Source organism: Coregonus lavaretus (assembly GCF_964263955.1).
Source record: "Coregonus lavaretus genome assembly, chromosome: 22".
NCBI lineage: Eukaryota > Metazoa > Chordata > Actinopteri > Salmoniformes > Salmonidae > Coregonus > Coregonus lavaretus.
The window spans coordinates 18,354,263-18,376,362 of NC_140009.1; the positions used below are offsets into that span (position 1 = coordinate 18,354,263).

Here is a 22,100-nt window from a genome sequence, read left to right on the forward strand (position 1 = left end):
TCTATGATTTGGTTACCACTGCCATCAAGCATTAATATGAGTATTTCCTGTGCAGAGCCTTGAAGTAGTGTTAACACTCCCCGGCACGTGTCGCATACAACTTTCCACCTGAGAACAGGGATCAATCCCTGCTTCCAACCTTCCCACTGTTTCTCCCATTTCCCTGTCTCTATCGTATTTAATTACTGTCTGAATAAAGTGTCAAACCACCTAAAAACTTTCATTTCATCCCCCCAAAATCTAAAAGTAACAAAGTCATAGAATTGAGTGTTAATTTAATGCTCAAAGTATCCTGAATACACCTGACCTGTGTTTTTTTGTGCATTTTTTGTATTATTTTTCCACCCTGGTCATAGGCGTAAGCCATGTGAAAATACGTAGAATTGCAGGTAATTAGCTTTAAAACAGTACAATCTTCCTGGGGGAGGATCGCAATCGCCCAGTCTAGATATTGTGCCAGGGATGACAAGGAAATTCACATAGTAGATCTCACTCCAAGCTTTCTTCAAAAGTTTGCAGCCCTGGCTAAAGTGTGTTTCTCTCTGTGTCCGCTGCAGCTACATTCGCTTCTCTGCGATCTGCGCGAGTGCAGTACGCGCGGCACTGAAACCACAGTTCAAAGTTGAGGCAATGAAAGTTGCAGAGTCCAGCGTCAAAGTCTACGTCCCAAAGGCTATAGCATGTGAGTATTGAAAGGACAAATCACTACAATATTTGAAAATAATAATTGAATTCATCTACCACCTCCTAACCATCACACAATATTGCCTTGTGTGCTTGGGCTATCACACCTGATTTTATATTGGTTCTACTTACTGCAGCTGCCAAGTAAGCATATAAAGTATTTGCCTACTAAATCAGTCTGATTTATTAAGCATGTCAAGTATTTGTCATTATCATAGATGTACAGTGAGGGAAAAAAGTATTTGATCCCCTGCTGATTTTGTACGTTTGCCCACTGACAAAGACATGATCAGTCTATAATTTTAATGGTAGGTTTATTTGAACAGTGAGAGACAGAATAACAACAAAAAAATCCAGAAAAACGCATGTCAAAAATGTTATAAATTGATTTGCATTTTAATGAGGGAAATAAGTATTTGACCCCTCTGCAAAACATGACTTAGTACTTGGTGGCAAAACCCTTGTTGGCAATCACAGCGGTCAGACGTTTCTTGTAGTTGGCCACCAGGTTTGCACACATCTCAGGAGGGATTTTGTCCCACTCCTCTTTGCAGATCTTCTCCAAGTCATTAAGGTTTCGAGGCTGACGTTTGGCAACTCGAACCTTCAGCTCCCTCTACATATTTTCTATGGGATTAAGATCTGGAGACTGGCTAGGCCACTCCAGGACCTTAATGTGCTTCTTCTTGAGCCACTCCTTTGTTGCCTTGGCCGTGTGTTTTGGGTCATTGTCATGTTGGAGTACCCATCCACGACCCATTTTCAATGCCCTGGCTGAGGGAAGGAGGTTCTCACCCAAGATTTGACGGTACATGGCGCCGTCAATCGTCCCTTTGATGCGGTGAAGTTGTCCTGTCCCCTTAGCAGAAAAACACCCCCAAAGCATAATGTTTCCACCTCCATGTTTGACGGTGGGGATGGTGTTCTTGGGGTCATAGGCAGCATTCCTCCTCCTCCAAACACGGCGAGTTGAGTTGATGCCAAAGAGCTCGATTTTGGTCTCATCTGACCACAACACTTTCACCCAGTTCTCCTCTGAATCATTCAGATGTTCATTGGAAAAATTCAGACGGGCCTGTATATGTGCTTTGCGGGCGCTGCAGGATTTCAGTCCTTCACGGCGTAGTGTGTTACCAATTGTTTTCTTGGTGACTATGGTCCCAGCTGCCTTGAGATCATTGACAAGATCCTCCTGTGTAGTTCTGGGCTGATTCCTCACCGTTCTCCATGATCATTGCAACTCCACAAGGTGAGATCTTGCATGGAGCCCCAGGCCGAGGGAGATTGACAGTTCTTTTGTGTTTCTACCATTTGCGAATAATCGCACCAACTGTTGTCACCTTCTCACCAAGCTGCTTGGAGATGGTCTTGTAGCCCATTCCAGCCTTGTGTAGGTCTACAATCTTGTCCCTGACACCCTTAGAGAGCTCTTTGGTCTTGGCCATGGTGGAGAGTTTGGAATCTGATTGATTGCTTCTGTGGACAGGTGTCTTTTATACAGGTAACAAGCTGAGATTAGGAGCACTCCCTTTAAGAGTGTGCTCCTAATCTCAGCTCGTTACCTGTATAAAAGACACATGGGAGCCAGAAATCTTTCTGATTGAGAGGGGGTCAAATACTTATTTCCCTCATTTAAAATGCAAATCAATTTATAACATTTTTGACATGGGTTTTTCTGGATTTCTTTGTTGTTATTCTGTCTCTCACTGTTCAAATAAAACTACCATTACAATTATAGACTGATCATTTCTTTGTCAGTGGGCAAACGTACAAAATCAGCAGGGGATCAAATACTTTTTTCCCTCACTGTAGAACATTACAGAACTGCAGATTATCAACAGACAGTAATCACCATAGACAATATATAATTTATCTGATTGTATATGGTCATTACTCTCTTTTCATAATCTGCAGTTCTCAAGCAACTAGCACAAATAGCTAGATAACATCAATAGTCCATAGTTTCTAAGATCAGTCTAACTTGACACGTTTTCCTCTCCTCTCTTTATCTTGCAGGATCTGAATACAACATGTAGTGGATGTTCTTCGGGACCAAGAGGATTTTTCACTGTCCCGGCCAACATGCAAGGGTTAAATCTAGATTTGTGGATAGATGGGGGACCTAACAGAATGGACATGTTGTTTTTCCGTTAATTTGTAATTAAGAAAATGAATTAAAATTACTATCTAAAAGATGTCTGCTGGATTACTTAAACTTGCATCCATGACTCTTGTTTGCCCCTGTTTTGTAAAGGCATACTTTACCTGGCAACATGGACCGTGAGTGGATTTTCACTTCAGGAGTCATATGTAAAAGTAGGACATAATCTCAGAATGTTATTTTATTTTATTTTATTAATTGAATTAAATACTGGACATGGAGTACAGTGTGAAATGAGAGTGAATACTTCTAGATGAGCTTTTCAGTGAAATGCAACAGGGTGGTGTTCAGTGGGGTGTGTAAAGTTACAGAATGTTGAGATAAATACATTCTGTAGAGCAGACGTGCATCTGTAAGCTCTATACAAGACATTTGTATCTAAAACTGCATAATGTTGCATCTCGACTTCAATTAAATAGTTTCACATTAGGAACACATTTCTATGATTATGGCCTACGGTCTTCCTTTGTAAAAATTTGAATCATTAAAAGTAGTCAGTGATTCAAAATGCATGCAGTAGGAATACAAACAAAACAAATGGTCATTTTCGTAACTAAAATGTAATTGTGCTCTCTAGTCTCTTCTCTCTGGTCATCTTGATCATGGTCTCCGGCGAGCGATACAGGAAAATTAGCTTCTCAAACAGTGTTTCCTCCAGCTCCATCTCACCAGTCTCTCGCACCACAAAGATGTCCGTGCAGAGCTTCAACACCCGGTCCACACATGGCAGCTCCTCAAACATGATGGAGCGGGATATACCGTTGAAGAATTCCCTGACAAACTTTCCAACGACCAGCACCACAGACATGTACAGGCCCACAATTCTACCGTAGCAAGGTGGAATGGCGCAGGAGGTGGTATCAGGTTGAAGGTCGAGGCCAGACAAGCAACATTAGCATATGGGATTCCATGGAAAAGAGGACAAAGAGTTTATTTAGCAGTGAGAACAAATCAACAAGTCAAAGCGTCAATCAGGAGTAGAAACAATAACAAAGCAATCGCCCCGCCCCTGGTTCGATAAAAAGCTGAGGGATGGAACTGGAGAAATGTAACCACTGAAATTCATTGTCAGCTATGGATGCAAGGAGTGATCATCCATGATATCAAAATTATAGTTTTAACCATGTTTTGAGGCTATGTAGTGTTTGTTTACATTTTGTTTACAGACAATGGAGTACAACAAGCTTATATTTTGGGTTCTGATGGGGAACGACAGTTGAACTAAGCTCATGAGGCATTTATAAGTTATATTCTTCAAGAATCAATAGGTACATACAGTATTAATTTACAAGTCCAAAACTGGATGTACAGTGGGGAAAAAAAGTATTTAGTCAGCCACCAATTGTGCAAGTTCTCCCACTTAAAAAGATGAGAGAGGCCTGTAATTTTCATCATAGGTACACGTCAACTATGACAGACTAAATGAGGAAAAAACATCCAGAAAATCACATTGTAGGATTTTTAATGAATTTATTTGCAAATTATGGTGGAAAATAAGTATTTGGTCAATAACAAAAGTTTCTCAATACTTTGTTATATACCCTTTGTTGGCAATGACACAGGTCAAACGTTTTCTGTAAGTCTTCACAAGGTTTTCACACACTGTTGCTGGTATTTTGGGCCATTCCTCCATGCAGATCTCCTCTAGAGCAGTGATGTTTTGGGGCTGTCGCTGGGCAACACGGACTTTCAACTCCCTCCAAAGATTTTCTATGGGGTTGAGATCTGGAGACTGGCTAGGCCACTCCAGGACCTTGAAATGCTTCTTACGAAGCCACTCCTTTGTTGCCCGGGCGGTGTGTTTGGGATCATTGTCATGCTGAAAGACCCAGCCACGTTTCATCTTCAATGCCCTTGCTGATGGAAGGAGGTTTTCACTCAAAATCTCACGATACATGGCCCCATTCATTCTTTCCTTTACACGGATCAGTCGTCCTGGTCCCTTTGCAGAAAAACTGCCCCAAAACATGATGTTTCCACCCCCATGCTTCACAGTAGGTATGGTGTTCTTTGTGGATGCAACTCAGCATTCTTTGTCCTCCAAACACGACGAGTTGAGTTTTTACCGAAAAGTTATATTTTGGTTTCATCTGACCATATGACATTCTCCCAATCCTCTTCTGGATCATCCAAATGCAATCTAGCAAACTTCAGACGGGCCTGGACATGTACTGGCTTAAGCAGGGGGACACGTCTAGCACTGCAGGATTTGAGTCCCTGGCGGCCTAGTGTGTTACTGATGGTAGGCTTTGTTACTTTGGTCCCAGCTCTCTGCAGGTCATTCACTAGGTCCCCCCGTGTGGTTCTGGGATTTTTGCTCAACGTTCTTGTGATCATTTTGACCCCACGGGGTGAGATCTTGCATGGAGCCCCAGATCGAGGGAGATTATCAGTGGTCTTGTATGTCTTCCATTTCCTAATAATTGCTCCCACAGTTGATTTCTTCAAACCAAGCTGCTTACCTATTGCAGATTCAGTCTTCCCAGCCTGGTGCAGGTCTACAATTTTGTTTCTGGTGTCCTTTGACAGCTCTTTGGTTTTGGCCATAGTGGAGTTTGGAGTGTGACTGTTTGAGGTTGTGGACAGGTGTCTTTTATACTGATAACAAGTTCAAACAGGTGCCATTAATACAGGTAACGAGTGGAGGACAGAGGAGCCTCTTAAAGAAGAAGTTACAGGTCTGTGAGAGCCAGAAATCTTGCTTGTTTGTAGGTGACCAAATACTAATTTTCCACCATAATTTGCAAATAAATTCATAAAAAATCCTACAATGTGATTTTCTGGAATCTTTTTCTTCAATTTGTCTGTCATAGTTGACGTGTACCTATGATAAAAATCACAGGCCTCTCTCATCTTTTTAAGTGGGAGAACTTGCACAATTGGTGGCTGACTAAATACTTTTTTTCCCCACTGTATCAACTGCTGATTGCCACTTTGAAGGGATAGTCCCCTCCAGCCTGGGGCAGCATTGAGTTTTTTTCTTTACCTACCCCTGTCCTGCTAGAGCACCCAGGCTGGAGGGGCTGACTTTATCGTTGAACACTACTATCTCAATGCTGTGGCAGCTGCTCTGGACGTGCCCCTGTCCAGGAGTGCATTCCTCCACCATCCACCACTGACCCCCCTCTGCACTTCCATTGTCTTCTGCCCGCTGTAGTTTGATGGACAGGGGCCGGTAGAAGGCCAACATCTGGAGGTCCTCAGGCCTATCTGAGTGTTCTGGGGTGTTACAGATGGGACAGGGAAGATTTGAATAAATGGGAAGCAGAGACGATGACCTTCAGTTGACTAGTTAAGATCCATGGTTATACAAGCATCTGCATTTGTTGAATTTATTTTCTGTACAGTATGATGGTTGGATAGAGGGTCCCTTACCTACATCCAGACGGGTGGCCATCTTGGACTCCAGTCCTCCGGGACCTCTGATGAACTTGGGCAGGAGAGACTCAATGACCCTAGCAGAGAGAATGAATGACCGCATATCAGCACCAACATTCTATTACCATTGTGATCATATCTTTTGTAGTTGGAGTTCTTTTGTGTGTAATAGGTTCTTCTACAACTAGCTTTCAGATTGTAGGTTATTTTATTGACAGTTATGTAGCTCAGTTGGTAGAGCATGGCGCTTGCAACGCCAGGGTTGTGGGTTCGTTTCCCACGGGGGGCCAGTATGAAAATGTATGCACTCACTAACTGTAAGCCGCTCTGGATAAGAGCGTCTGCTAAATGACTAAAATGTAAAATGTAAATGTCATGTTGACTGTGGCTGTAAACACATGTAACAGTTGATGATGTGGTGAGAGTGCTGTGATGATCAGACTCACACAGAGTCATTGTGTGTCCCTTTGAGCATCTGAACTATCTGGTCCCTCAAGGCCCGGTCCTCATACTTGACAGTGTGTTCCCCCGCGGTCTCCACGTTCATCGACAGAGACGCATTCCTGGGGTGGAGGGGCACACATACACACACATACACAGAGTGAAATCACTACCACTATCACTAACTAGTTAAGTTGTTTATTATGGCTGTATCATATGGCATATGTTTATAGCACAAATAATACGATCTTAGCTTTAACACAAGGTCAAAAAGTCGGACCTCAAGCCTTAACGGTGTTATATACCCCATTCACATATAACCAACCCAGACCCCTATCCAACCCTGCTACACTGTACCTGAGTAGTACCCATCGCAGGGTGATGTAGATGTGGGTGGAGTTGCTGAGTTCATGGATCATAGCATCACGGCTGGCAGGGCTGATGCTCCACAGCAGACTGGCATCACTCTTGATCTTTGCAATGACAATGTCCTCGGCCATGTAGTTCACAAGGAACTGCATGGCTGACTGAGAGAGAGTTAGAGAGAAGAGTATGTCAGAGGTCCTTAGGGTCAATTCCACAGCCCCTCAAACTTGCAACTTGTTGTAACGAGATCCTCTTACCGGGTGAGTGGCATAGAGGTTGGTGAGCCGGTTGAGGCCGGCCTGTGAGTATGGCACCAGGTTCTGCTCCTGGGCACTCATTGTGAACAGTGGCTGTATAAAACACACACAGAAAACAACATCAGAACTAACAGTCTCACAGAAGGAGAACATTTTACAAAAATAGAAAGATTGTGAGCTGATGGGATCATCTATACCTCATATCCTGCTATGCTGAGCTGAATGGAGACATCAAGAGGCTGATTGGTCACCCCAGCCACTGACTTGACCAATGACATGAAGAGGAGGGGGAACCAGATGACGCTGATGATTAAGAATATGATGAAGCCGCCCATTCCATACTTCACCACCATTTTCTTCTTCTGCCCTGGGGTGTGTGGGTATTTCTGTACAAATGAAAGAGACAAATGATTCATAGTTCAACACAATTTCAGTTAGTTCAAGTTGTAATTATTTGCCCACAATTGTTCTTGATACTTAGTCTAGTGTACATAGATATCAAACAAACATGAAGACAGATAAAACCCCTTTAATTCTACAGTGATTCACCATCAACTATCAGTCAGATCTACTCTCTATGGAGATGAGTTTGAGACTGACAACTGCTACCAGCCTATCGGCATCCCAGTTACCTTCTCCGACTCCCTCCAGCACTTGAGTATGAAGATGTTGGCATAAATGTCCTCGACACAGATCCAGCTGCCCAGGCTGAGGGTGGTGTCAGTCCAGACCCAGTCCATCACGGCACGCAGCTCTATGAGGAACGGAACCAGGCGGAACCTGAGGAGGAGACAGGGACAACCCATAGAGATAGTTAGAGGACACAACATTGAATATGTCCCATTATGGCGTCTGTGAGAGCATGGGCAGGGCCATTGAATATGTCCCATTATGGCGTCTGTGAGAGCATGGGCAGGGCCATTGAATATGTCCCATTACGGCGTCTGTGAGAGCATGGGCAGGGCCATTGAATATGTCCCATTATGGCGTCTGTGAGAGCATGGGCAGGGCCATTGAATATGTCCCATTATGGCGTCTGTGAGAGCATGGGCAGGGCCATTGAATATGTCCCATTATGGCGTCTGTGAGAGCATGGGCAGGGCCATTGAATATGTCCCATTATGGCGTCTGTGAGAGCATGGGCAGGGCCATTGAGTATGTCCCATTATGGCGTCTGTGAGAGCATGGGCAGGGCCATTGAGGCCATCTTGGTTTTAGTCCATTTTATTGTTCTACTACTATGAGTTGGCAAACAAACTGAAAGGTTGCATACTGCCACATGAGTTATAAAGCCAAGGTTGGTGATTTACTGCCACCTGCAGTTATGGAATGTTTTCTCACAAGTATAATTAATTGGCTGATCCCTCCTGATGACCTGGATTTTTTTATTTATTAGGATCCCCATTAGCCGACGCCAATGGCGACAGCTAGTCTTACTGGCGTATGACACATAACGAAAAAGACATTACAAACAAAATACTTTACAATTTACATACATTTAAAACATGAACATGTAGTGTTCGTGTGTGTGTGTGTGTGTGTGTGTGTGTGTGTGTGTGTGTACATCTATCAGGACTGATGTGATCATTTCCCATAGAAAGTCCCACCCAGTTGACTACTTCAAAATGGTGAAAGTCCTTAATGGCGCTGCCCATGTTAAAACAGGCTTTTGGACCCTAGAGTCCTCTATCTATCTCTGTGTGACAACTCTGGTATTATGGGATGTTCTGGTCTGCCTTTGTTTATCTATCATAGAGCATTGACTGTACCCTTGAAAGAGGAATAGGTTGAGGTAGTTATAGTTCTTGGTCAGGAAGTTTCCCAGCACACGATTTGGGTAGCCACACTTGATCTGGTAGGCAGAGAGGCCAAAGTAGATGCACTTCACAAAGTACCACAACTGTGCCACCTGGTTCATGTTGAACCTCCTAGAACACAAGAGAATGACCATGAAAAAGGTCAATAAGCAGCTCCTTTTTTGATTATTACACGTTTATTCACACTGTAATTAAACGGTAAATTAATTAACATTCACTCTGACCTCTCAGTCACCCCGGGGAGTATGAAAAACATCCAGAAGTGGATACCAAACACCAGCACCACTTGGAAGACACATTTTCCCATGAGGGTTTTGCGGAGGTAGAGAGCACGGTCCACTATCATGGTCCCAAACTGGATGAGCAGCATGACCAGGAAGGCCGATGGGACCTGGTCCTCCCCAATAGCATCTGTGATGTCAGCAGCAGCACTGTGTTTCTGTTCCGACACAAAAAGAAAACAGTGAAAGAAATCCACTTGAAACAAGTAGGCCAAATAGCTTTCCAAATTCAATTCTGACTCAGACAGGTATTCTCTTTTCTCTCTTTTCTTACCCCAAAAGCCCAGTATCCAAATATGATGACAATGAAGTTGATTACGTCAATCAGAAACATGAGAGCGTAGACATCACACACTGGGCTGTACTCTGGGTGAATGATGTCATAGAAGAACTGCCTGATAGGTAGGTATATGTGCAGGGCACTGCGAAGACAAAAGAGGACCATGGCTGAAAATATCCATTCATTTTGAAACCAGTTCTTAAAGATGCATTCATGTCCAGTCAAAAGTCCTGCCTCCAGGATTTGTTTGTAAACTGCCAGTTATCACCGGGGATATGGAATGAAAGTAACAGAATACACCTACAAGACATATCCGTAAGTATAGAGTGCTAAATGCTCACACTTCTATGATAGCAGCTTTAGTCTCCAGCATCCTTTCTCGGATCAGCTTCTTGATCCTCTCCTTCCTGGTCAGGGGCACTTTATTGTGGTGCCTCTTCTTCTTCGAGTGGCGCTTTTTGTGCTGCATATCATCTGCAAGAATATACCATTTACATCTAGATACATTAGTATATTGGGTAACATTTCCCATCTGGCCAGGCAACACCCCATTTCAACTTCAATACACTCTCAAACAAACGGATTAGTTCAGCACTATGTTTAGGCTACTGAATGTATGTACCGTTTGACTCAGTGGAGTTGGCTTTTCCCCGTCTGCGAAACAAGGATGCAGTTGAGGCCTGTAGAGGAAGGAAGGGCAGTCTTCGCTTCGGCTGATCCCCTGCTTTGTCTCCTCCACTCATCTTCTTCTTCTCCGTCTTCTTCTTTAACTTCTTGAAGAAGTCCGGCATCTCAACCTCTTTGTTATCCCAAAGACCGTGGCACTACGGACAGAAGAAGTTGTGTAGCTCAGTTGGTAGAGCATGGCGCTTGCAACGCCAGGGTTGTGGGTTTGATTCCCACGGGGTGCCAGTATGAAAAAAAAAAAGTATGCACTCACTAACTGTAAGTCGCTCTGGATAAGAGCGTCTGCTAAATGACTAAACATTTAAATGTAAAAAAAGTTGTGCTTTAGTATCTTTTATATGATGTAACACAGAAACCAGCATTCATGTCAGTACCTTTAGAATAGAGCGATGGAAGAACAGAGCCAGGAGTTGTATCAAGTCAAAGACAACATAGCCATCTTTCTTCTCCACCCCAATGATGTTGGGCAGAGCAAAGGGCCGGTCTGCGTTGATGCCTCGGTAGGCCCAGGTGGTCCAGGGGAAAAAGCCAAACTGGAAAAAATACTTCACCACCACAATCAGCTGGAAGAGATAGGAATCATCATTCACCCTTACATAAAATGTATGCACGTATGACTGTAAGTTGCTTTGGATAAAAGCGTCTGCTACATGCCATATATTATTATATTATATTATTATATATTATATATATACACTAACATGACCAAAAGTATGTGGACACCTGCTCGTCGAACATCTCATTCCAAAATCATGGGCATTAATATGGAGTTGGTCCCCCCTTTGCTACTATAACAGCCTCCACTCTTCTGGGAAGGCTTTCCACTAGATGCTGGAACATTGCCACGGGGACTTGCTTCCATTCAGCCACGAGTATTAGTGAGGTCGGGCACTGATGTTGGGCAATTAGGCCTGGCTCGCACTCGGCGTTGCAATTCATCCCTAAGGTGTTCGATGGGGTTGAGGTCAGGGCTCTGTGCAGGCCAGTCAAGTTCTTTCACACTGATCTCAACAAACCATTTCTGTATGGACCTCGCTTTGTGCATGGGGGCATTGTCATGCTGAAACAGGAAAGGGCCTTCCCCAAACTGTTGCCACAAAGTTGGAAGCACAGAATCGTCTAGAATGTCATTGTATGGTTTGGGTTTAGATTTCCCTTCACTGGAACTAAGGGGCCTAGCCCGAACCATGAAAAACAGTCCCAGACCATTTTTCCTCCTCTACCAAACTTTACAGTTGGCACTATGCATTCGGGCAGGTAGCATTCTCCTGGCAGCCGCCAAACCCAGATTCGTCTGTCAGACTGCCAGATGGTGAAGCGTGATTCATCACCCCAGAGAATGCGTTTCCACTGCTCCAGAGTCCAATGGCGGTGAGCTTTACACCACTCCAGCCGACGCTTGGCATTGCGCATGGTGATCTTAGGCATGAAGCTCCCAACGAACAGTTATTGTGCTGATGTTGCTTCCAGAGGCAGTTTGGAACTCGGTAGTGAGTGTTGCATTCGAGGACAGACGATTTTTATGCGCTATGCGCTTCAGCACTTGGCGGTCCCATTCTGTGAGCTTGTGTGGCCTACCACTTCACCGTTGAGCCGTTGTTGCTCCTAGACATTTCCACTTTACAATAACAGCACTTACAGTTGACCGGGGCAGCTCTAGCACGGCAGAAATGTGACGATCTGACTTGTTGGAAAGGTGGCATCCTATGACAGTTACTGTTGAAATAATGTTGAAAGTCACTGAGCTCTTCAGTAAGGCCATTCTACTTCCAATGTTTGTCTATGGAGATTGCATGGCTGTGTCCTCGATTTTATACACCTGTCAGCAACAGTACGGCTGAAATAGCCGAATCCACTAATTTGAAGAGGTGTCCACATACTTTTGTATTTATAGTGTATATTATATATAATCAACCATCGATCTAAATAGTCAACCAACCAGCCAACCAACTAATCAACATATCACTCCGTTGGGTGTGCCTGCTGTGCGTACCTCTGTGTAGATGATGGCAGTCATCCAGAAGCGCTTGGTTGGGCGTGGCACAGACAGCATGGCCCAGAGGAAGATAAGGATGGGCAGGATCAGACTGAGCAGCGAGGCTGACACCATGTGGTTCAGGATGATCACAAAGTAGCACAGCATCTCTGACTTAGACACCATGGTGTTGTACAAGGCAAACACCAGTCTCAGGTGTCTTGGAAGAGACTGGAAGAACTGATCAGACGCTTCGATTTCATCGTTACCAAACATGCTGCAATAGAGGAGAATCACAGTACGTGAGAAAGATTTAAAAGATTTTTGTGATACTCAACTTTACTTTACTATGAGGTACTGTGATACAACTGAATGGGTACACTTGACTATACCACGACTGTAACAAGAAAAACCACAAAGTCCCAATCTCCATTGACTGACTTGTTGAGCAGTAGCTCGCTGGCCGTGAGGTTCCTGGTCTCACTCAGAGGCCTGGGGGAGTCTGGGAAATCTTCGCTATTCTCATCACACTCCAGATAGTCCAGGGAGATGGATCCTGAAAGCATCACAGCTTTTTCCCTCTCCTCCTCTTCTTCCTCCCTCCATTCCTCCTCCTCCATTCTATACTCCTCCTCCTCTTTATACTCCCCCTCCTCTTCTTCATATGCATCCTCTCCTTCTTTACTGTCCTCCTTATTGGGAACAGTATCGTCATGGCTGATGGAAAATGTAATTCAGAAAGAAAGATGGATATAAGATGGAGTCAAACACACTATGAGTTTATAAAGGGGTATAGAGAGTTAGTAGATATGAAACCAAATATACAGTAAGTCAAATAAAATCAGAGTTTATTTGTTGAGGAGGAGCTGGCAAAACGGCCACCTTCTCCATCGGTGCCATCTTGAATAATGGTGTACGATATACAGAGCAGAGGAAACCATAAGTGCATACATGTCACCATCACCTTGGTGGAGGGTCTTCGGTGTCAAATGAGCCAAGGTCCAGGTTGGCAGTCTTCAGTAGTTTCCGTCTGAGTTGGTCGGCAGCGGGCTGGAGTATAGGAGGGTCATCCAGCTCATCCAGAGTGGGCTGACGAGACCCCAGCAGGGTCTCATCCGTCATGCAGCTAAGACATGATGACAGGGAAACATGTTGACCATCCTGGTCCTATGAAGCCATTCATAAAGCCTCCATAAAGAGGTTATAATGCAGAATAGCATAATAGTAGAAATACTCAATAATAAATAAAAGAGTGATCGGTTCTGTATAATACATGCAGCCTGCTAATGGAATAGGAATTAATTTAATGAATGAACGAATCATGACTCTATAGGTGTTACATCAATGCTGACCTGGACAAGCTGCTACCCCAGGAGATTTTGGAGTGGCCGTGTTTCAGCTTGGAGTAACCTCGTGGTGATGATGGTACAGGTGGAGGGGAGGAGACGGGGGGAACTATGTCTTCCTGGTCTTCCAGGGAGGCCAGGGTGTTCTGTCTGGACATCCAATTCTCATAGAAGCGCTTCACGCTCTCCTGTGACACCTCTTTCCCCTGTAAAAGGAACCGGGAAAAGATTATACCTTTTATTTTTGTCAACACTGCAGGCAGGACATAACTTAAAACAGAGGTTTACAAGTCAAATGACGTATCCCCTGTAGATGAATGTTACTTCACCTTCTTCTGTTGCTGGCCTAGAAGAGCCCTTTCAAAGCGTAGCACTTTGGAGATGTCCAGACCATCTTTGCAGAAGGAGTTCAGGCCCTCAGTGAGGTCATCCAGAAGGGACAGGATAAACACCCATAAAAACTTGAGCGAGTCGATGATCCTCTGAAATATATTTTCTGTGAGAGGACAGAAACATTGTATCAAGTTAGTGGCAGTACACAGACTTCTAGAGTTCTTCTACTGTATATCCATAAAGGGTCTGTTGAGGTGGAATGTTTACCTTTCTCCTCCGCTTCCTCTTCCTCTTCCACCTCCAACTCATCCTCACTAGACTCCGCCCTCTCAATGCCTTGGATCAGACAATGAAAATCATGACGACACAAAATAATACATTAGTTATTCTGTCTCTATGACAACATTATGCAAACAGTCCCATACAGACCAGCCCCTCTTACCTTGCTGTCTCTGCAGCTGTTTCTTTGCCCTCCTCTTCTCCTCTTTTTCGTGCAAATTCAGGGCTGCTTTGGAGCTTGTGACCCATGCCTCATAGGCTAACTGTGGAGAAAGGAGGCACACAGCTTGACATCACATTCAACAACGTACCCAAATATTATTTTACTACTCTTGTAGTTAGTCTTCTATGTCCCTCACCTGAAAAGCAGATTTCTTCTTTGGTGGTGCCTCTTCCTCTTTCTTTTCCTGGACTTCCTCCTCTTCCTCTTCACTGTCACTCTCAAATAGATGGTAGCCACAGTCGTTCCCAACTGAAGGAAAGACAGAAGTGTAAAACAACAAAGACATGAACTCCTGCTCATTCTACCTTATACTATTGCAGCATGTGAACTGTTTTGATCACTTAAAATTACTTGAATTTGAATTAAAAACAGACTATTCATAATGAGATGAAATGAAAATGATCAAACCATATCCCCCTATTGAAGGTTCTGTCTTTAACTGAACAAATCTGAATCTTATTACTTAGGTTTATGGAACACTTACCACCAGGCCGTGAGACCCATGGTTTCCACCATTTCTCCTGATCATTCTCTGACTTCTCAATTTCACCTGGAAAACATATTCACCCATTCATCCCATCCCTCCATCATAAATGTATCCTTTCATTCAGTGAGAATAAGAAGAATAATGACCATGATGAGTTGAGTCTCCCACCACCTTAGAATGTAAAGCGATTTGAGCAGTTTTAGTAGTTAGTGTTATTGAATCTAATATTAAAGCTGGAGGTAGACGTTGCCCCTAACCACAGAGCTAGGATCAGACTATCTTACCCCCCAATTCTAGTAGGGGGAAATACAAATATCAGATCAAAGAGTATACATATAAGAACTGACCCTTCATCAGTGGTTATGGACAACTTCTACTAGCTCCATGACGCTCACCCTTTGGCACTATATCAGTAGGGGGCGCTGCTGCGTCTCCTTGGCCAGGCTTACTCTTCTGTTTGGATTTGATCTTCTCCATCCTAGAGGAAGGGTTCAACACAGTGAATTAAAACAATGCAACAATAGCAAACCCCTTTGACTGAAAACTAGATGAGAACAAACAAACTGCTGTGGCATAAGTCTTACTGCTTCTTCAGCGTCTCCACAGACTTCCTCTCCATCTCCAGTCTTGCAGCAACCAGTTTCTTCACTTTGGCTTCAAAGAGCTCAGCACCCCTTGAAATATGAAAGACAAACAACCTATAAGGACTTACATTCAGCTGGTTCCATTCAATAGATTAACAAGCTGTTGTCTCAAAACATTACTATTTCCAATAGTACCAAAGCATTCTAAAATCATCTTAAATCATTGGTAAGGAAGTGGTCAGGTCAGTAACTAAATGATTCTAACCTGGAGGCCAGGATCTTGGAGGCCCTGAGGTCAGACACCACATACAGGAAGTAGTAGCTGAGGAAAACCCTCCTCTGAGCTAGGAGCACGGTGAAGCAGATCGCATCCCACACGATGCCAGCCTCCCCCTCCGGCAGCTCACACTCATCATCAGGAGCAGCTGGGAACACACACACATATACACACATATGTAAGCACACACGCAGGTGTGCACGTAGCTAAACACACAGACACAGATAGGACAGGCTACACAAATGCACAACAACACACACACACACACACATACACACACAGTGTGTTAATGGGTATTATCAGTCAGACTTACGGAGATCATAGCCTTTGATTGTACAGACCATGCTGAAGGCCTGAATGAGCCAGCAGCCATTCTTCAACAGGCTGTCCAGATAAGCGCATGAGCCAAGCTGTGGACACACACATACAGCAAGACAGATAGCTCAGAGGAGACAGAAGACTTGACATGAGACAGTGAGAGTAGTAAGTGAAGCTGTTACATTAGCATCAAAGAATGAAGACTAGATTATTGCACCAACACAGAAAAGGCAGTTAGCATTGACGAGTGATTAAAACCGACTGTGTTTTTAGCATAATACAATGTGGTACACACAGTATATGAATGAAAAAACACTTTCAGCAACAAGGATAGGCTAGGTTTGAGGAACGGCTAGCTGAGACAGTGAGTGATTTGCTAGCTAACATACAGATAGCAGGTTCTTCATGCCGATGACGAAGCAGGTGTATCCGATGAGCCAGTCCCAGAGCCTGAGGATGTATCGTACGGGCTGCATGAGCAGGCTGCCCCCGAACAGCATGAAGTAGAAGCAGGCTAGCAGGTAGCCCAGGCAGAAGATGTTGATGCGGGTGGTGCCTGTGATGAAGATGAGGCACAGCACCAGCCAGAAGAAGTAGCTGAAAACAAACACCTTGACCATGTCCAGGTAGGACCTGAGGTAAGGAGAGACACATTTACATCCATATTACCATCTGAGTAGGTGCAGGAGTTTGTCCATATCATTTGACCTGACTGGAAAAAGCTCTGGGCCCTAGTTGTAGGCTGTAGGAAAACGATAAAGGAGTTGTCCAAAGAGTTGTCTAAAGCACTCACAGGTCTGCGACCACGCTAGCTTAGAGAGTCCTCTGACCTGCAGTGGAGGAAGTTGTTGACAGGGATGTACTGGTTGAAGGAGCGCGGGTCCAAGCTGCGGCTGATCTCCACGTTCTCCCCCGCCATAAGGCGCACCGCGGCACGGTTCTCCTCCTCAAACATGTTCCACTGCAGCGAGGAGCACAGGAGCAGGAGGTGGTCATCTGGACACACAGAAAAACAAAATTGCTGCCTTGATCACTTACACTACATGACCAAAAGTTCTTCCACACCGATCTCGACAAACTATTTCTATATGGACCTCACTTTGTGCACAGGGGTATTGTCATGCTGAAACAGGAAAGGGCCTTCCCCAAACTGTTGCCACAAAGTTGGAAGCACAGAATTGTCTAGAATGTCATTGTATGCTGTAGCACTTGGCGGTCCCGTTCTGTGAGCTTGTGTGGCCTACCCCTTCGCAGCTGAGCCGTTGTTGCTTCTAGACATTTCCACTTCACAATAACAGTACTTACAGTTGACCGAGGCAGCTCTAACAGGGCAGACGTGACGAACTGACTTGTTGGAAAGGTGGCATCCTATGACGGTGCCACGTTGAAAGTCACTGGGCTCTTCAGTAAGGCCATTCTACTGCCAATGTTTGTCTATGGAGATTGCATGGCGGTATGCTCGATTTTATACACGTGTTAGCAACGGGTCTGGCTGAAATAGCTTAATCCACTAATTTAAAGGGTGTCCACATACTTTTGTACATATAGTGTATGTCGGAGCTCCAGATTGATGGTGTATGAAGGGATTTCATTACACACTACATATAGTAGACAATGGCCTGAATCCTTGAGATATGCATTCATACTTTCATGTAAATCAAGAAAGAATGTAAATGGGAGATTTCCCCAAAATTTCTGAAATTGGAAATGGCTGGGATGAAGACAGAGAGACTCACAGAAAATGAAAGAAGGGGCAGGACGCATGGCAAAGTCAGGCAGATAAAGCCACTTGATGAGGTTGGAGGTCAAGGCCTGACTGGAGGTTCTCCATGGATAATCTGACAGATAGAGGAGAAGATTAAGAAAGCAGTGATGGAAACAATTCCATCACTCTGTGTAGCCTACTTACTATTCCATCACAGGGTAACTACATGTTATTACACTGGCAGTAACTTTAGTATGAGGCCTACGTAATATGCAATCGTGTGACTCAAATCCTAATCACACCTCAACTATGGTGTATTTACTACTGTAGTACATTGTAATCTCCAGATATCTCTCCTTACCGACACAGAGAGCGGGAGGGATGCCGATACAGAGCAGGTACTGCAGCACCATGAGTCCTGCAGTGAAGCAGCAGTACTTAGGCCACACCTCCCCCATGGCCTTCCTGCGTCGTCGTGACAGAACAGCTATCAGAGCACAGGAGTGCAGCAGCGCGTAGAAATCCATCCGTTGGCCAATCACATTCACCGCCACCACAAAGCACACCTGAGGGACAGGAAGACCATCTCAAAGAGCTATGCAACCACTGTGACATGATGATCCTCCAAAATGAAAACATATAGATTAACAGCACAGTCACTACAAATCTCATACAAATCTCAAATGGAAGCTACAGTAAAATAGTTATATCGGTTATAGCTACTGTACCTCCAGGCCAAACTTGTAGAAGAAGTAGTTGATGAAGTATTTGATGCAGGGCAGGATGCCGTGGTCCAGGTGCTGGCGTGTGATGCCCTGGAAGATGATGCTGAAGGTGGGAACCTTGAGGTCGTTGCGGAGGCGATAGTAGAGCTGGTGTCTATGGACCGTCACCTCAAACATCAGCAGCCCCAGCACCATCAGGTGGTTCTGACATCAAAGAAAAACACAACCAAAGAACACTCAGACGATAGAACCACATATTAATGAAGCTACCACACTAACAATAGGATATTCATTTCTATGTACCGTACTTACCATTATGTATTAATCTGTTATTAAAATGCATACATCTCAATATCTCTCTTTCAATGGCTTTCATGGCCATACAGTGCATGGCATGACTGACAAACGACATCAATATTACTAAATAACCACAGACACTGAGTGAGAAGCTTGTCTTACCCTGAGACAGGGCAGTATCCTGTCTTCACACTTGCGCAGCTCTCCACACCATATGGCTGGGTCAACAGGCTTCACATACAGCACAGACCTCTTCAGCAGCTCTGCCATGTTCCCCTCCAGCTCCAGCCCCGTCCCGTTAGCTGACACCAGGCTCTGCAGACACACAGAGACACATACTACTGTAAATGTAGATAGTCACACACACACACAGTCCATTGTGTCTAAAACATCACATAATGCCCTTGGGAGCCAACCATTACCGAGTAGATATTGATGCTACAGAATAATGAATTAGTCAGTATTTGGTCATTGTTGGGCATTCTAGTGGTAAGTGAACTCACAGTGGTACAGTTGGAGGAGTACTCCAGAGGTTTGATGACCTTGAGCTGGTACAGCATCTTACACACCACCATGACACAGGTCCAGACTGACGACACACTGGAGGCGATGGGGCGGAGCCGGGGGAAGGGCAGGGCAAAGGCCCACAGTACCAGAAACAGGAAGTTCATCAGAGACACCTTGGGTAAAGGAACACAAAGAATGAAAACTCATGTTTACTGCAGACCCCCTACACAGCATATGTGGTGAAATCATGGTGTTTCAGGGTCAGTCACGTAAAGACATCTGACCTCTTGCAGGGACACCCAGATGATGCCGGTAGAGACGATCTTGAGGCTGTGGAGCTCCAGCAGCCTCCAGCCTATCTCTTGAGCCCGCTGGAAGACAGCCAGAGCCTGGAGCAGCAGCAGGCCGGCCCGGTCCACTATCAACCCCCACTGGGTCAGACGCTCCTCTGGGGGGCCTAGCGGACACAACAAGGACACCAAACTCAGGGTCAGATAAAATATGTGATATGCTGTGCTGTTTATGTGGCATATTTGTTTTGTATTGTATATGTGCTGTTAAAATAAGCTTACTTTTGGTACAGTAAATTAGAATCTGAATCTCAGTGGCACACACCTGTTCCCTCCTGCTCCTCCTCTGGTTTCTTCTCTGATGAGGCAGACAGTCCATCACTGTCCAATGTGTGCTGTCTCCCCACACGTCCTGACTCCCCACTCATCTGCTTACTGTGCTCCTTCGCCATCCTAGCAGGGAGACGGTAGGCAAGTCATGGAAGAAGTAATACACTATATACAGAACACACTGTAGAATAATGATACAATACATGTAATGGAAGAAAATGTATGGAAAAATGTACCGTTTCTGTAACTTTTCAATGTTTTCTTTAATTCTGAGGAAAAATAAACATCAGTTAAACATTGTACTTAGAGTGCTAACATTATTTTAAATTATCTGAAAAAGACTGCATTAACATTTTTAAGAATTCATAATGGACTGATGGAATGAAATTATATCACCCAAATATATTTTTGCCCATTAAAATGGGCCTTCTCTGTATATTAATGCAACACATTATCAAAACAGCTCAACTCCTTTTTTATACTGTAAGTTTGCCCAACTAAGGGTGTTTAAGATTTCTGAAACACTGGGCAAACCACCGTGTGTGAAGCATGCCATTCATGGAGACACAAATGCAGCTCTTACATGTCAGCTATCACATTGATTGAGTTCCTCAGCTCTTCCTCTCTGGATGAAGAGAGATGGACAGAATGGATGAGACACAACATAGAGATGAGTGGAGAATGACAGCATGTTTTCCAAAGAAAGGAAAGAACAACTCCAGCGAGGATTAAACATGATTGGAGCAATCACATCATTACATTAATTTACTCCATTTTCAATATTTCTCTACAGTAAATGGAGATTATACTGATTATGCCATTGTACATATTTGTTTTATTAAAGGCCCAGTGCAGTCAAAAACATAATTTTCCTGTGTTTTATATATATTTCCACACTGTGAGGTTGGAATAATACATTGAAATTGTGAAAATGTTGATAATGCTCTTTTAGTGTAAGAGCTGTTTGAGAACACCCGAAATGTCAGCCTGTTTTGGTGGGAAGACATCACCAGGCGGTAAATTAGTTAATAGACCAATAAGAAAGAGAGTTCCAAACCTCTCTGCCAATAACAGCTCGTTTTCTGTTTTCACCTCACCACTCAGACCACTCCCAGACAGTCCTAGCAAAATTATTGATTGAGAAATTGCTCTTTGCTAAGAAGCTTTTTTTGTTTCTTGTTGACCATTTAAATTGAAAAAAATCACACTAAGGTACTCAATTGTTTCCCAGAAATGATTTGATATTGAGATAAAAACAGCAGCATTGGACCTTTAAATGCCTCTAAAAAGAACAGTTGACATGAAAATGACATGAGAGGACCACTTTGATGGACTAGTAACAGTTCCCTTCTCCCTGTAAACTGTAATATCTTATGTTTCACGGAGCCTATCCTCCTGATTCCTGCTTATAAGCAAAAACTGAAGCAGGAAGCACCAGTGATTCGGCTAATAAAAAAGTGGTCAGATGACGCAGATGCTAAGCTACAGGACTGTTTTGCTAGCACAGACTGGAACATGTTCCGGGATTCTTCAGACAGCATTGAGGAGTACACCACATCAGTCACTGGCTTCATCAATAAGTGCATCGATGATGTCGTCCCCACATTGACCGTACGTACATACCCCAACCAGAAGCCATGGATTACAGGAAACATCCGCACTGAGCTAAAGGGTAGAGCTGCCGCTTTCAAGGAACGGGACTCTAACCCGGACGCTTATAAGAAATCCCGCTATGACCTCCGACGAACCATCAAACAGGCAAAGAGTCAATACAGGTCTAAGATTGAATCATACTACACTGGCTCTGACGCTCGTCGGATGTGGCAGGGCTTGAAAACTATTACAGACTACAAAGGGAAGCACAGCCGCGAGCTGCCCAGTGACACAAGCCTACCAGACGAGCTAAACCACTTCTATGCTCGCTTCGAGGCAAGCAACACTGAAGCATGCACGAGAGCACCAGCTGTTCCGGACGACTATGTGATCACGCTCTCCGTAGCCGATGTGAGTAAGACTTTTAAGCAGGTCAACATTCACAAGGCCGCAGGGCCAGACGGATTACCAGGACGTGT

General features: G+C 44.2%; 1 protein-coding gene across 1 annotated transcript in view; it reads right to left on the reverse strand.

Annotated features, from left to right (window-relative positions):
* Positions 1-3,398: 3,398 nt before the first annotated feature.
* Positions 3,399-22,100, reverse strand: part of LOC311149545 (piezo-type mechanosensitive ion channel component 2-like) — a gene marked incomplete at both ends in the record, with an annotated part of 34,209 nt that continues 15,507 nt past the window's right edge. The window contains 38 exons of the mRNA XM_084186722.1: positions 3,399-3,669; positions 5,836-6,064; positions 6,221-6,300; positions 6,670-6,786; positions 7,022-7,191; positions 7,288-7,380; positions 7,485-7,673; positions 7,920-8,067; positions 9,057-9,215; positions 9,329-9,543; positions 9,660-9,807; positions 10,007-10,139; positions 10,288-10,489; positions 10,727-10,915; positions 12,346-12,604; positions 12,769-12,819; positions 13,292-13,453; positions 13,680-13,879; positions 14,003-14,169; positions 14,274-14,342; positions 14,449-14,548; positions 14,645-14,757; positions 14,993-15,058; positions 15,280-15,288; positions 15,391-15,473; positions 15,580-15,669; positions 15,845-16,004; positions 16,170-16,266; positions 16,564-16,807; positions 17,005-17,170; positions 17,911-18,012; positions 18,241-18,445; positions 18,608-18,808; positions 19,064-19,216; positions 19,405-19,581; positions 19,693-19,865; positions 20,024-20,151; positions 20,612-20,653. Coding sequence (XP_084042848.1) covers positions 3,399-3,669; positions 5,836-6,064; positions 6,221-6,300; positions 6,670-6,786; positions 7,022-7,191; positions 7,288-7,380; positions 7,485-7,673; positions 7,920-8,067; positions 9,057-9,215; positions 9,329-9,543; positions 9,660-9,807; positions 10,007-10,139; positions 10,288-10,489; positions 10,727-10,915; positions 12,346-12,604; positions 12,769-12,819; positions 13,292-13,453; positions 13,680-13,879; positions 14,003-14,169; positions 14,274-14,342; positions 14,449-14,548; positions 14,645-14,757; positions 14,993-15,058; positions 15,280-15,288; positions 15,391-15,473; positions 15,580-15,669; positions 15,845-16,004; positions 16,170-16,266; positions 16,564-16,807; positions 17,005-17,170; positions 17,911-18,012; positions 18,241-18,445; positions 18,608-18,808; positions 19,064-19,216; positions 19,405-19,581; positions 19,693-19,865; positions 20,024-20,151; positions 20,612-20,653 — 5,560 coding nt within the window. The remainder of the gene's footprint in view (positions 3,670-5,835; positions 6,065-6,220; positions 6,301-6,669; positions 6,787-7,021; positions 7,192-7,287; positions 7,381-7,484; positions 7,674-7,919; positions 8,068-9,056; positions 9,216-9,328; positions 9,544-9,659; positions 9,808-10,006; positions 10,140-10,287; positions 10,490-10,726; positions 10,916-12,345; positions 12,605-12,768; positions 12,820-13,291; positions 13,454-13,679; positions 13,880-14,002; positions 14,170-14,273; positions 14,343-14,448; positions 14,549-14,644; positions 14,758-14,992; positions 15,059-15,279; positions 15,289-15,390; positions 15,474-15,579; positions 15,670-15,844; positions 16,005-16,169; positions 16,267-16,563; positions 16,808-17,004; positions 17,171-17,910; positions 18,013-18,240; positions 18,446-18,607; positions 18,809-19,063; positions 19,217-19,404; positions 19,582-19,692; positions 19,866-20,023; positions 20,152-20,611; positions 20,654-22,100) is intronic.